The sequence below is a fragment of the Ammospiza caudacuta genome, chromosome 10 (assembly GCF_027887145.1).
Source record: "Ammospiza caudacuta isolate bAmmCau1 chromosome 10, bAmmCau1.pri, whole genome shotgun sequence".
Taxonomy (NCBI): Eukaryota; Metazoa; Chordata; class Aves; order Passeriformes; family Passerellidae; genus Ammospiza; species Ammospiza caudacuta.
In genome coordinates, this window is record NC_080602.1 from 18,642,093 (window position 1) to 18,658,123 (window position 16,031).

A 16,031-nucleotide genomic window follows, 5' to 3' on the forward strand; every position below is an offset into this window, starting at 1 on the left:
AAAGAGTTCTCCCTAAAGACAAAGGCAAAGAGAAGTATAATATAATAAGCACCTTCCAGAATAATAAACCCATTCATCAAACTCACTTGTCTACGTGTGGTTAAAATAAAATCTGCCTTTGCACTCACCTACATGCAAATGTATCAGATGGCAAACATTCCTGATACACCTGCATGAGCCAAGCAAAATCTCACACTAATTTCACTTCCTTTGGGAGAAAATCAAACCTGAGATGTAAATTTTTATCTGCAGATGACACAGAAGTACGTTCACAGCACAAGGCAGTGCCACCTCACCCAGAAATGACTCCAGACATTTAGGAAAGCACTGGGTGCTTTCATCAGATAAAAGTGAATGCAAATAGGCTGGTGTAGAGCAGAGCATTCATGGGCTGAAACACACCCATCCTGCTGCCTTCCCACGGAGAGAAACTGCCAAATAAATCAAGAAGGAGAGGTCACAAGACGACCTGAGAGTGTAGAAGGAGAAAAACGTGCTGGCAGCTCCTGCTGCTCATGATGCACGAGCAGAGCCCACAAATGCAGCTGCTGCTTCCTTTAGGGGACACTTGGAGTGTCTGAAGGGCTCCACTCCTGCACACCCCACACCAGTGCAGTGAGGGGAAAGCCCATGGGGCTCCTGGAAATGCAGTCCCCAGGCTGCTGCCCTGTGCACACACGGTGAGCAGGAATGGGGCAGCTGGGGCACACAGGGGCACACATGGGCACTGCCAGCCTGGCTCCAGTGCCCTCCTGATCCATCCAGCCCTGCCAGCCTGGCTCCAGTGCTCTCCTGACCAGCCAGCCCTGCCAGCCTGGCTCCAGTGCCCTCCTGATCCATCCAGCCCTGCCAGCCTGGCTCCAGTGCCCTACTGATCCATCCAGCCCTGCCAGCCTGGCTCCAGTGCCCTCCTGATCCATCCAGCCCTGCCAGCCTGGCTCCAGTGCCCTCCTGATCCATCCAGCCCTGCCAGCCTGGCTCCAGTGCCCTCCTGACCCATCCATCCCTGCCAGCCTGGCTCCAGTGCCCTCCTGATCCATCCAGCCCTGCCAGCCTGGCTCCAGTGCCCTCCTGATCCATCAGCTCTGACAGGGTCACAGCAGGGAAAAGCTGAGAGAGAGCTCAGCTCCAAGGGGAGCAGACCAGAGAGTGCAGATGGCATCTGGCACAGCCCCCAGGAGGAGGAGGAAGGATGGATGGATGGATGGATGGATGGATGGATGGATGGATGGATGGATGGACCAGCAGGATCTGCCAGGACACACTCCCATGGCCAGGCCAGCCAGCCCTGCCACCAGCTTGTCTACTCAGAAAAAGACTGAAATAACAGCTGTGAAATAGGTAATAAATGTATTGGCCAATGTATTTTCAAACTGTATTAAATTAAATCAGAAAAGGACACCTTATTCTGGGACAACAATGCCAGATTAGGAGTTATTCTGGAATTTCTCCTTTAAATTCACATCACCTGTTACTCTGAAATAACCACACCTCCAGAAAAGCCCCAATGCTCCAAGCCATAAGATCCACTCCTTAAGACTATACTAAAACCTCCCCATTTCATTTTCACACCTCTGAACATGTGCTTCCAGTTTGCAGCCCTTGTGAAATCTAATTTCCTCAACCCACCAGGCTGCTAATCTTCAGTAAAGATGTGTCCCAGTCTAAAAACAGAATTGCAGAAGGAAAGAAGCTGCTAATCCTCTGGCCATAGCTATCACAGGCTCAGCAGGTTCTTCCAGCTCATCAAGTCGACATGAATCAGAAGGGCTTGTGACACAGGATGTGAGGATGAGGAGTCAGAGGTGGATTTGCAGACAAATTCCTCCTTTATCCCAAATATTCAGCAGCATTTCTGTGGAATTAGCCCACCTACATTTCCATGATATGTATTATCCTTTACACTATCTACTATCTCTATATTTCCTACTTGTGCCTCTAGACAGAATGTAACATCTTTTCACCAGGATGTCACTGGTGATAAACCACTCATCTCATTTCTAGCCCTAGGAATGAGAAAGTCCTAGAAAGTCCATATGTACACACACACACAGAGTTAATCAAGACAATGGTAATAAAGGGGAAAAGAGATTCCCTTGCTGAGCCCACCAAGCTGAGCAAAGCCAGGGAAGCACAAGGACACACAAACCAAGAACAGCAATGTTTTTTGTTCTAGCTTTGCTTTGTCTGCTGCAGCTGACACCTACATGGCACTTTTCCAGCACAGGCTGAGGGTATGAATAACCACCTTGGGAGCACTGTAAGTGCACATTAAGAAGAGCACAGAGTTTCTCCACTTTGGTCTTCCTCCTGCCCTTGGTGCACAAGGGGAACCCAGGCCAGGCAGAGCTGGCACAGCCCCTGGCACAGCTGGCAGAGCCCTGCCAGGCTCCTGCTCTGGGTACCCCAATTCCCCCCTAATGCAGTGAGCACTGCTGCTGCTTTTCAGGAATTCCTGTTCTGCACAGCTAACCAGGACAGCAGCTGCTCCACCCATCACTGGGCTCCAAAACCTTCCTCTGCCACACCAGGTGCTGCTGCTGGAGGTGGGACTGCAGAGGAACCACAGAGCAAAGAGGGAGGCACCAGGACATCCTGAAACCCTTGGCATTTCCTTCCCATCCTGAGCTCCCTCTGCAGAAAAGAGACTCCTTCTATGGGTAAAGCCTCTCATGTGCTGCTGCTGCTTGTTTGATGGAGAAAAGGGCCATTTCCACCGTTGCACAGTGGTTTTTTTCTCTTAAATTGCCTTGCATCCCCAGGAGAATTCCATGAATTATGAGGTTCATTTTTAACCCCAAAACCCAACAAATAAAAAAAAATTCCCATACAATTTTTGCCCGTCTTCATAAATAGGGATGTAAAAATAGCCCCCCTCCCAATAAAAAGACTAACAACTGTTTTTCCTCTGATAAAATACCTCTGTTGCAAAGCCCTCACTAAGAACCTGTCTAAATGCAACAAAAGTGGGTTCATGATTGTGTGAATTCTATTAAGTAAATCTCCTGCTACACCTACTCCACTGCTCTCTTTTTCTTCCCAAGGTAATTAACATCTCTGCAGAGTTGGCTTCCCACCTCCTCCATCCAGTCTAAATCTCTAAAATCTCCTATTTTTGCTTTGACATCTGACTAGAATTTTTTTTTTTCCTTTTAGGCACAGCACACACATCCACCCACCCACACGATTCAAAGCACCAGCAGCTGTTTCATGAAGAAAATCTACAGCAAGGGTTTTCAAACCCTCTGGAACAAATTGTTACCCAGGAATTTCATGCAACAATTTACAAAATATATAAAGCAAGATTCTTGTGTATTATTTTCATATGAGAAATAAGATTCCTAACTTATCACAAAAAGGGAGAAGGATATAGTGGAGCTTCTGGGGTTTTTTCCTAGTGACTAATATTGGAGTGAGGGAGAAAGCTGCTTTGACTACAATTACAAAAAATTATAAAACTTTCCATAGATATATCATGTTTACATTTTGGAAAATTTAATAAAAGCATATCATCTTTGTGTGCAGCATAAGCACATCCCTAAGTTAATTATTTAAGCACTGATCATTTTCTGCATTTTTCAAGTTTATGACAACAGCCTCACTGAAGCCTGAAGGTCCCTCCTGAAAGGCAGAAATGGCACAACCACACAGCATCATTAAAGACTCCTCTGCTCTTTAAAAACCAACACACCCTGGGAGTGGTCAGCAATAGGAGAGCTTCAAAATCTGTAAAACTGTCCCTTGGCATGAGCAGTGGCCATGATGGACAGGTACATTATTTTAGGAGTAACACGATGCCCAGGTTTCTGTACACAGACATCCCATGGTTTCCAAGACCTGTCTGGCACGTTCAGACAGCTCCACATCACCCTTGAGTCTGGTGATCACAAACCCCTCTGAGTGGGCCAGACACTGAAACACTCGTTTTGGCACAGCTTTTCTGAGTCATTTTACAGAGAGGTTTTAAAAAGGAAAAATCTACCCAGACCAAAGTTCCCCTACTTGCTGCTAAGTGGTGCAGCAAGAGATCCTTAGCAGGGATTTGTATATTTTCTTTTTAGTGAGTAAGAAATTTCATTTCTGCAAAGGTCTTTGCAATCTTGTGGATTCAGCTGTGTGTGGTCTTTGCAGAGCCAGTGACACACACACACAACACACATAACAAGCAGAAAAATGAGCCAGACAGGAACAAACAGTGGCAGATGTGCCTCTGCTCTCCTGTCAAGGATACAGCTGTTGACAGCACTCTGGTGTGTTTTCTCCTAAGCTTGCTAACCAGCTTCTGAAGGATTTACTTCCAGAAATAATCCGGGAAATGAACTGAGAATTTTTCACATTTCAAAGTTAATAACTTGGAAAGAGATTAATATAGAAACGTTTAAGTGGCATGAGATCTACAGCTCTAGACTTGAATTTTTTTCTAAACCAGAGCACAACCTCAGGAGATGGTCATGATTTCTGGTTGATTCAATCTCAAGTGACCCACCAAAGTTCCTGGCATTTACTTTGCTCCCTTTGTCAGCTTTGGACAAGCTCACTTTTTCATCTGGAGTTCCAGGTCTTTTTTTTGTGCAAACATCTTTAACTTTTCGTCCTATTCTTGGCTCATTTCCACCAGTATTACCAGTTCCGAAATTCCTACTGCAGCTAAGCCCTAACCATTTTTTCTCATCCTCTGAATATTCAAAGACCTGTTCACACAAGTGCACCCAATAAAACCAGTTCCAGCTATCTAAACCTGTCTTAGCAACTGTTGGACAATTCTCCTGCAGACACAACTCCAGGCAATGTCCTTTCCTCCCACTTATTAAACCTGCACCTCCCCTCAGCCCGAATTTCTGGATAGTTGATAACACCTTAAGCAAACAAAAGATGATGCAGGTGAGGAGTCTCATCCTTGGCTGACAGCTCTGCTTCTCCTTTCTGCTCTACTTGTCCCTCACCAAATTCCAAAGGAAATGTTCTCAATTTTGAATGTTCAGAGAGAAAACAAAACTCAAGCGGCTTTAATCAAGCCAAGTACACGCCTAGCACAGACAGCACAAATATTTTCAGACCATCAGAGAGCGTTGTTTACCTTAATTTCACTCACTCTTACTTCTACGCTGTCTTTGAGAGGAATATTGTACAATATTATTGTACAAAAAGAAGGAGAACCTCCCAACAAAAGGAGCAGCAGCATCTCAGAGAGCAGTTTGATCCACTTTCATCAGTTACAGAACAACATGACCAAAAGGCACCACAAAAAGCAGCCTGAGAGTCCTCAAGCATCTTTCACAAACTCTTTTATTTAGCACTGCTGGCATCAGAACATTCTCCAGCAGATGAGCATCATTCTCCAGCAAGGCCTGGGAAATCTGAGCCAGGAAAAGCACAAAACACACCTGGTGAGACTGATGAAATGACACCAAATTACTGCAAAGGCTTTGGTTTGGATTAACAGTATACACACTGATACTATTGTAGTTGTTCTGTCTCTTGTCTATCCCTATTCTTATATATTTATCCTATTATTATATATTTTATTACCTATTTGGAATGGTCCTGTGCAGAGCCAAGAGTTGAAATTGATGAGCCTTGTGGGTCCTTTCTAACACAGGGTATTTTATGATTCTGTGATTACATAATGTATACATGAAATCACAAAGCCACAACTAATGTTTTTACTTAATAGTCACCTCAGTAGCATAAAAGCAATGAGATGTTTATTGTAACATGCACACAAACTGTGCACTGAAAGACAGGACTATGCACTAAAATTGTATTTTATACCATATTTTGAGTATAATTTTTATATAGGGCATTAATTAGTTCCATCTGCTGACTCTGGTATCATCTAAAGTGCTTAAATTCACATTGAAATTAACCCAAATAGTTCATGAAATAACACACTATGATAAAGAGGGGATGAAGGCCATAATATATGCCCAAATTTCTGTATTACAGCAATCAGCCAGACCAGTACTGGAAATCTTCTTTTACAACATATGGACAAGAAGGCACAAATCCTGGATCAGTGAAAGCAGACCTTGAGAGGTGAGAACCTGGCCTCCTTTGCACTGGTCTGCCCTCATGCAGTGTCACATGCTGCCTTTTGAGGAAAGGTCACCAGTGTCACATGCTGCCTTTAATGAGAGGTCCTTTCCATGCTGGCTCTCAGTGTCAGACATTACAGTAACACTGAGCTCACACTCCTCCCCTCACCCAATCCATCTTTTATGGCTGGCACACGTCCTGGGACCACCAGAAAACATTTCCCACCCAGCCTGGAAGAAGCTGAAGGGCAAAAAACAGCATGGCAGAAGAAGTTTTAATCTCTTGGTGAGGAAAAAAAAAATTACTTTAATCAGATTTTACTAGCAGGCACTCTCTGGAAATCATACTTCTGCCAGTGCTGCAGTCAGCCAAATAATTTTCAGGGTGAGGAGTGGGACCTGCTGGCATTTGGGCAGGGAAAGGGCAGCTGGCTGGGGCTCAGCAGCACCACACTCCCCCAGGGTAAGCACACAGCACTCCTGACAAGGGCCAGAAATAAAACCAGGGCAGGCAAAACTAGAAATCAAAGCATCTCTCTCCCTCTGACAAAACACACACAAATACCCTCACCCACACCTTTCATAGCAATTCAGCATCTATCTATAGACATTAAAAGAAAAGCCAACACACCACTTCGTAAGGTCACTTTTAATTTACTTTTACACCCCTTTATCTTTGGCTACCCATGGCTGTAAAACATCCTCTGTAGTTCCACTACAAAACTATTAAACCTGAAAAATTAGGTAGATAAAAAACATAGGTATTTAAGAAAAAATAGGCAGTAAAAAAACCCACACCAGCCTATATCAGTGCTCTTAATTCCTCGGGTGGGGGCCTGGTGAGCACACACTGACACTCTGAATGCCAAGTGTGAAGGCAATATTTTGATTGTTGCTGCCACACATTCTCACAAATCAAACCCATGAGGTCCCAGAGGCAGAGTTAAATGCTGCCACACCAACGCAGACCCCTGGTGAGGTACACACTGCCAGAAGCCATTTAGAATTCAGTGCCAAAAATTTTGTAATATATAAATTACTTGGTACGGTTTTTTTCCCTGTGAAAGAGTTGCTATTGGTTTAATGGCTGAATTTACGTCAATGGAAGAAAAAAAAAGAATGAAAATATCTAGTCAGATAAAGGAATTTCATCTGTGGTACCATACCCTGTAATTGTTTTCCTCTGAAAGAAAAGATTCTGAAATCCAAGAGTCACCTTTTGGCAAAATACTCTAGGATATTTTTAACAACTATGCCTTAAAATAATTCCTTTTCCATGGGCAAAGAAAAAGATCTGTTTTGAGCCTCTGAACACATCACTGGAAGAACTCAATTTCCTCTTTGTGTGCTGAGGACACCTGCCTCCAGTCGTGACAAGAAAAGTGTGGTTACAAAGAGGTGGGCAGCTATTACATTAGGCAGCAATTAGTTCCCTAGGACAGGAACTGAGAAAGCCAGGAATACATCAAATATGAGCAGATTTACCTCCCTAAATATCTGCTGCCACAGGCTGCAGGGGCTGTGTCCCTGCCAGCTGCATTGTCCCCTGTAAATCACACTGTCCCCTGCACTGATGCCCCTCCATCACACACAGAATGCACTGTATTCACTTTGGGGACCCTCTGTGAATACTGATTGGCAACATTTGGCCCAAATTCTTATTCTTACTAATTGCAATTTACTTCAGAAACAGACCACTGATTTTGCTTTCCCAGCACAGCAATTTTTCTGGTTCTCCCTTCAATACTTTCACACACTTATGCCCAACTTAGCTGCTGATCTCCAATATTTGAGGTAATTATCAGGTAATAAACTCTTAAACGAACTAGTAACTGGGAATGAGTGTCAGCTGACTGGTTTTTTTCTCTGAAACACAGTCTTTACTTCTTTATCATGTATTTTCCACAACCACTCTTGCAATGTAATTTTTTAAAGCCTGATTTTAATTTTTTTCTAGTAATCTGTTTAATCATCTCTCAGAGACAACTGGGGACTGGCATCTGTGATGGCTCTTGCTGCATCACTTTGCTGCTGCCAGCTCACTATGTCTCACTATGCACTTTATTGCTGGCTATTAATTTTTAAGCTAGCTTTATGCTCCTTATTAACAGCTCGTTTCTCAAAAGAGAAAAATGATGTTGTTGCAATCCCAAGTTTTATAGAAATACAACATGAACATCTGAGAAGAGGGCAGAGGCTTGTTTCTGAGGGATTATATTTCCATCTCAAATTCCTTTCCCTCTTCTGTCTGCTGTTTGGGTAGCACATAATTTCAGTTTATAAAAAATAAATAAACCCACCAACCAGGGTACTGTCATGCATTATTCCTGAGGATGACAGAGGTTATTGGTCTGCATAATTTTCACACTGTCAAACTTCCTTTTTGCCTCCAAAAGGCAAGCCAATGTAGGCCACTTTTAATGAGGAGCCCTGTGTGTGCCTTTCCCCACACCCCGCACAGCAATTGGGCATTTAAAACTTCATGTTCTCCCTGCATCACCACCATATTTTGTCTTCTTTCAACAGGGCTGACTTTTGTCCACAACACTGGGCACTTTCATATGGTGAAGTCTCTTGGCTGCCTCATTAACTCTGAATCAGTGTGTGCCCTTGCATTTTACTATATCATTTCCTCCAGCATTCATTTTGCTGCAGTTAGCCTCCAGCCAGAAACTTCTTAAAACATGATGAAATTACTTGCTTAACAACATACAAGTCAATTAGAAGGCAATTAAAAGATATACTAATCTATTCCCTTGTTTGGTCATGGCATCTTGGTTAAGATCATGCAGTGAATTCTCCTTTGGTATCTGTGAAATCTTCTGCTATAAATTGTAAGCTCCTGTCCACAGCACCTGTTTTTCTGTGAAACACACAGGAATTAGAAGAGCTGCTGTCTTTAGCTTTGCAAACACAAGGAATTAAAATGGTACAAGCTGTGTTGAATCTAGGGTTTCCTCTCTGCAGTGTTTCATTCCCCAGGTATTTTAATGGGTTTGTTATTGGGATGGGAGAATTTTAAAGGAACCTGGCACCTGCAGGTGTATGCTCTCTCCTGGCTGGCCTGCATATTGGACTCCTGAATATTCCTGCAAGGGAAGAGTTAAACTCCCAAGACTCCACTCTGCCTCCTATCTTTGCCTTATTCTCTTTCTTTTCCATTTTCCTCACCACCCCCATGTGCAGCACCCAGACTCTCCTCTCCCTCCCCAGGGGCTGAGGCAGAGGCAGTGAGTGCTGCACTGAGCCGGGCAGCAGAGCCAGGCAGCTCCTCTGCCAGCCGGGCTCACAAACTGAGTTACCAATAAATATTTGCACCCTAAACACCTTTAAACACATGGGCTCAGCAGTTCCCTTAATCCCCACCTTAAACCCACTGCTAAATCCTTCCGCTCCCCTCTGCCCTGCATCCCAGGTGTGGGGACAAGGCACAAGGAGGAGACGGGGACAGGCTGTGCCTGCTGGGAGAAGAGAGGATGGCACTGAAGGACAGGGCACTGTGAGGGTCTGGACCTTTGGGGACAGCAGCAGCTGCCTGAGGAAGCCACTCCTGCAGGGTCACAGCCCATCAGGTTAGGGCTGCATCAGGAGGGAAGAGCTCATCGGGGTGACACTGCCCAGCCTGCCCTGCCCTGCCTCAGCACAGCTCTCAGCAGCTCCAAGCTCCTCCTCACATGGCAGCTCAGCACGGCCCAGGGTGACAGGCTGAATGCTGCAAGGAAAACCAAGCTTATGCAACCAGGTGATGACCAATATTTATATTGGTGAAGCACCCTATATTCTTGATAACTTCAAAATATTTTTATCATTAGTATGTAATGTCAACATAAGGTAAAAAAAAGAACCCCAAATTAATCCAACATCTTCATACAAGTTGGATTTACCTGAAATTCCTCTGCAAGCCAATGTGAATCATACATGTTTGTCTAAAATAAACTGTTGGAACAGCCCCTTTGCAGAGCAGACAAGGATGGAGAGTTATAAGAGATACACATCTTTCATCACTGCCTTCCTTCTAGGGCCAAGTCCCTTCATTTACTTGAGCTTCAGCTTTTTTGTCCTTAAATCAGACATAACTTATGCCCACAGTGATGCTGTCACATTAATCCATCTGGTATTTGCCAGCACATGGAAGACTGTTCTAATGAGATGTACAGAAAGCAGGACACTATCATCTGAAGCATCTATATTCTTCCTTACAGTTCTACCCAGTTTCATTTCTGCCTGGAAAAGTAGGTCAAAACACTAAACAATAGTTTGTTTGAAGGAAAAAATGCAACTTTTAACTTCTTTTGGCACAAACATTGGTTTTTTCCCCCCAGTTAGCACTCTTAAGATGGACAGGCAGGGTCACAGGACTCTCCAGAGGTGAGCACGAAGGTAACATCTATTCTTGACCTGTTCCTTAACCAGCAAAGATTCAATACAAGAGGAATAATTTATGTGGCCCGCAATTGATTCTTGCTTGGGAAGCCCCAGGGGAGAATTCTAATCATGGCAAGCTCACCTTCTTCTGGGACACATTAAAACAGGGGACAGGGGGTGAATGTTCCCTCTGAGTGTCTCCTGAGCAGGTGGCAGAGCAAAGCTTGGGTGCCCAGCTTGTTCTGTGCACACATTTTACAGTTCTGGGCAGGACCTCTGGCTGTGGCCACACGCTGCCCCTGCAGCCCCCCCGCCACACACTGTAATTACTTTGTTTTCATTAATTGGTCTTAATGCATGCATGCACAGCCACAAATCAAGCCAGCCACTGCTGTGAGTGCAGCAGCTTTGGCTTGGAAATTGCACTTGCCAGGGCTTGTAAAGCCACCAGCCCAGCAGCAGCCCCAGCACAAGGAAATCTGGGGGGCTCAGCTTCCCCCAGGGGCTGTGTGTGCTGCTGCAAACTGCAGAATTCCTGGGAATTAACTCACTGGCACAAACAGCTTCCTGATGGGGAGATATTAATGCTGTACTGGTGTCAATGAAACATTACCATCAATTAAAGCAGGCAGTATGGCAGATTTATAAGCCAATATGTAACCAAATATAGCACAGGAGATGTTTGGAAAAACAAGTATGTGAAATAGGCATGACAAATAGAAAAGCTTTATTAAGGGATGATTTCTGTGATCTCTATCTCCCAGAACAGTGATATTTTAACATCCTTATCCAAACAGGAACACAGATAAACAGGCTGTAAACTCATCTTGTTACCTTGTGGTTTGTGCTCTGACAGAAATGACCGATGATTGTTGTACATGAGCAAAATGTTTTCATTTATACCTCTGACTGGGGTCTGCCAGGGGACAGTTGTCACCCACCAAGTGACTTTGGAGGGACTAATCACAGGGATAAATGTGGTTTGTAATAAAAACTGAGCAACCTATTCAGACCAACTTATTTGGATTCTTACAGCAAATACTTGAGCACACTCTCTGGTAATGCAAAACAAATTAACAAAAAAAGTTGGAGGAAGAGCCTTCATGCCTAACTTGTCACCTAAGGCTGATGAAGTCCAGTGCCAAAGCTTAAGAAAATTAAGTACTAAATAGTTACTACTTTACTAATAAATTAAGTAGTAAATAGTTCAGCCAGACAAAAGCAAAAATGCAGTTGACATTTACATTAAAAGCTATAGTCTTCATGCATCTGTCTCCTTGTTTCTTTTAAAAAAGAACACTTTTATCACCAAAAAGGCCTCAGCCAGATATAGTTGGCTTTTTCAGATAGCATGCTACTGACTCAATTTGGACACTTAAAAGTTCTCAGCTCACTTATCATGAAGCCAAACTCATCAGAAATAAAATCAATTAAGCAGGGCAAAATCACTTTTAGGGTGCCCTGTGTTTTTCCAATTATCACTGTAAATCTCCTTGGTGGATTATATAAAAAAGGAGTGTTTATAATATTAAATGAGCCCCAGAGTGTGCTCAGGCAGGGCTGACATCCCCCACTGCAGACACACACCAGGTACCAGCTCCTACCTTGGCTCCATCCACGCTGATTATCCGGTAGCTGTTCCTCGTGCTGTCGTAGAAGTAGGAAACAGTCACAGCCTGCTTGCTGGCAGGAACCCAGTTCTTCTTCGTGCTGGGGTCAATCTGGAAGACATGGGCTCTGGTGGTGAAGATGGGCTGTTCTCTGGAATAGGGACAGGAGAAATGGGTGCGTGAGTCTGCGGAAGGTGAAACGTCCCAGCAGCCCAGCCCGAAAGCACAAGGCAGAGAGCACCTGGCAATGCCCCAAAAGCAAAGACAGAGCAGTGACACTGCCCAGCCACACTCCAGCCTTGAGCACCTCTCCTTGACACCACTCAGTGACATTCAGCATCCTAAAATTACTGCCATAGCCCAAGAAAAAACTGGCTTCTTTCTCCCCATGCTAAATTACCTCAGTACCCATCTATTCCTCAAAATACTTATTTCCAGGAAAGGACATTCACATGCATTCTTTCCTTCTTTCCCCATTCTCATATTTTGCCAAAGGCAGCAAACCCCCACAGCTGGATTTGCTCCTGCTGCCATTCCTGTGAAAGCAAACCCCCACAGCTGGATTTACCCCTGCTGCCATTCCTGTGAACTGCTACCTACAGCCTGGGCTCCTGTGTGGGTGCACCAAGGACCCCAGTGACACACAGGCATGGGATAATTACTGAAATAGTCATCTCTCTCCTCAGAATCCCACTGTTCTGTGGATGTGCATGAAAATTTCATTAGATGCAAACCAGTCAATCAACCTGGGAAGTGAGAGGGAAAGGAAACAGAACCAAATTCCAGTGTTGATGCAGACATTGCCTTTTCAGCTCTCAGTGGGTGATGCAGCACCCCAAAATCCTGATCCCAAACATCAGCTTCTTTCTCCTCAATATTTGTGCACACAATGGAGGGCTTTTGTTTTACCTTCAGTGTTTGACCAAGCAAATCACACAGGAAAGCAGAGAAGACTCAGGACCAAAAGAACCAAATGTGATACATACAAAGTCATCTAGGTTAAAGATCAGAATTAAGCCTTTCTTAAATGCCATAAAACTAAATTAATTCACCACCAACCATACCTTTAATCCAAGTTTAGCAGTAGAAGTGAACTGCAAAGCAAGCTCTACTGAGCTGTTATATGCATTTTCATGCTTTTGGTTTTTAAAAGCTACATTATATAATGTTTTATATTAAGTGTACCACTCAATATATTCTTGTCCCATACAAAATATTACATCATGAATAGGTAATTGACAGAATTACTACAGGATCCAAAACCAATGGTACTGCAATGGAGCTACCACCCAGAAATTTAAATTAAAATCGAGGGCAGTAAATTTGCAAATATCAAACAAATGAAGTGATTTAAGAGTACAATTAGCTCAAGAAAGAAGGAGTGAACTGGTAAAGCCCAGCAAGGCCTCAGAAGGGAGAAAATGAAAGAGTGGTTTTCTCCTTGCAAGACTTGCACAAAGTTCTACATTTTTCCAGGGGCTTGCAGGTTTCTGGACAGACAGCTGTGCTGAACCATGTAAAATACTTACTCAAAATAAATTGCAATGACAATGGGACTGTCATATTACAGCTGTCAGAGTAGCATTTGCCTCAGTTCTCCCTTATCAGTACCTTGCTGAAGCCAGCTCTCATTTCACAGGCCAGTATCGATGCCATCCTCAGCTGGGTGGAAAGAAGGGGCAGCTTTCCTTAACATTTTAAACACTTTCCTTATCCATTACACAGGATTAGCATTGTAACACCTACAGAGGCCATGGAGTTTGCCTCTGTAATAATAAATTCAAGGAGGGGAAGTTTCCCCCAAGCTGTTTACTCTCTTTAAAAAAGTACATTACTTGAAAAAATATTTTTGGAATTTTTTCACCTTTAAAAAGTTCTGTATTTTCAGTTGACTCTACTAAAACCAAGGTAGTACAACCCAATATTTTACTCTAAATGCTAGGAATTTTCCTCCATACAAACCTATTCTACAAACAACTTTAATTCTGTTACATTTTCTTAACTACACCAGAAAACCCTGTTAGAACTGTGCCTGGCTGCTCTGCAGCAGGGGCAGCAAGCATATAAAGTAAATATGGAGACAATAAAAGCAGAATGAAGGCAAAGTCCCCACTATTATCTACCTATTTGTTCAGGAATCTTGACTGAAGCTGCTGCTGTTGAAACAGGAGCTGTACACATCCATCCAGGCGGATAAATCAATGGATAGTGAAGCTCAGAGGTGCAAATATCTACATTTCAATTCATTCTTTCATTAAGAAATAAAGGCAAAACCTCTGTTTCTATTCCTATGATTATCAACAACAAAAAAGCCCACCTGCATTTTGTCTTTCTGTGTCATAGTGATAGCGTGCTAGTTGATAAATTATTAAAAAATAAGAAAATGCAATGTCCAAACTGAAACATTTTAAATCATTTGAGGCAGCTGATGGGTTGACCTTTAGTTGTGACTCAGATTTGGAAGGGCCAGTGGGATGCTCCACATGCCTCTGGCCTTCCAGAGGTGGCTCTACAGGTCAGCAAAGCCCCCAGACTGATTTCTGACTCTCTGAAGAAGAGGAAACACCCCCAGAACACAACATCCTGCATTTCCTGGTGTTGCTTTATAATAATTAAGAAAAGAAGATGCATTTCTGTGGCTGTGTGTGGCCTGCTGCAGTTCTGTGCCCCAAGGAGCCCTAAGAGCCCACGGTTCAGCTGGTGCCACCACGTTCCCACAGCACAGCAGGATGGCAAAGCCACCAAACTCCAGACACAGCTTCAGCACAGGGGAAACACCCACTGCATCCCAAACCCCTCTGACCACTGAAGCACACTCAGGCTACTGTGAAACCGTAGCACTCAACTTTCAAGGGAAACACAAAATTAGGTACTTTTAAAACCCTCCACCATGGCCCTACAGAGCTCCAAACTGAGAATGATTATTCTGCCTTACTTGTAACTTTTCTACGTTCAAGAAAGCACTTTACTGGTAAAGGAATGACTTCACCTCCCAGGGTTCCTTTCCTTTCCATTTTATCAGAGGTTTATCAGCTTTTGTGATAAACTAACAGCAATGCTAACCAGAGACTGCAGAGCACACTGTGCCTGTTTGAGCCCTGTGAGCTGCTCCTCGTGTGAGCTGCAGCTTGCCTGGGGAGCAGCAGCACTGCCAGCCGGGCTTGGACCCTCACATGAAGGCAGAGAGAATTTATGAATATTTAAAATCTCATGAATTTTAACCAAAGTTGTTAATGATTGATTAAATACTCTTTAAAAAACCCCAACTGTTTAAAAATCAATTTGACAGCAATATCCACTGCTCAGAGTAAAGCTGCTTGAAAAGTCAAACAGGAAAAGTAGAAAATCACACCTAATAATTCTTTATCTGGTAATATAATTTAAGACAGAAAATGCATTTTCATTATTAAATCTGGCAAGCATGTTTTATAAATATAATAGCAATTTTCAACTCATGGTTTTACACATTTTAGTCGACCTTTAATTTCTGTCCTTGCTTCATACGAGTGAAATCTCAAGTAAAAAACAACCACTCTCCTCTAATGTCATTAACCTTTTCCAAAGAATTTAACAAGCAAGCCATAAGATTCTCGAGCTAACCAAGTGCTTCACAGCTGTGTCAGATACAGTATCACTTTCTGGTTAATAGACAACCATGCCAAATTTCACAACTGTGTGACTAGCTGCAAGCCATGTGTTTTGTATCACTCTTCCTAATCAACGGCAATGAGCTCTCACTTAGGAAAAGTTCAAATTATTTAATTCAAATTTCCTTGTTTATCACTTGAATCATGAGCACAACCAGTGATTTAAATCACTTCAGCTGTAAAGAGTCCCTGCTGGTGGCAGCCAGCATCCTCTGGGCTGTGGGATGCTGGTGGCCGAGGGAGCTGTGACACAGCCAGCTCCAGCTGGTGGCACCTGGGACAGCCAGGGATGCTGGGACCAGACCAGGCACTGATCACTGAACACTTCTGTGCTACAGCAATCCTTCCTGCTAGTAAATAAAACAAATAAAACT

General features: G+C 43.5%; 1 protein-coding gene across 4 annotated transcripts in view; it reads right to left on the reverse strand.

Moving 5' to 3' along the window:
• Positions 1 to 16,031, reverse strand: part of HOMER2 (homer scaffold protein 2) — a 54,866-nt gene that overhangs the window by 20,326 nt on the left and 18,509 nt on the right. For all 4 annotated transcript variants that reach the window (XM_058811444.1, XM_058811441.1, XM_058811443.1 and 1 more), the window contains exon 2: positions 12,005 to 12,161. In XM_058811444.1, the coding sequence (XP_058667427.1) occupies positions 12,005 to 12,161 (157 nt within the window). The remainder of the gene's footprint in view (positions 1 to 12,004; positions 12,162 to 16,031) is intronic.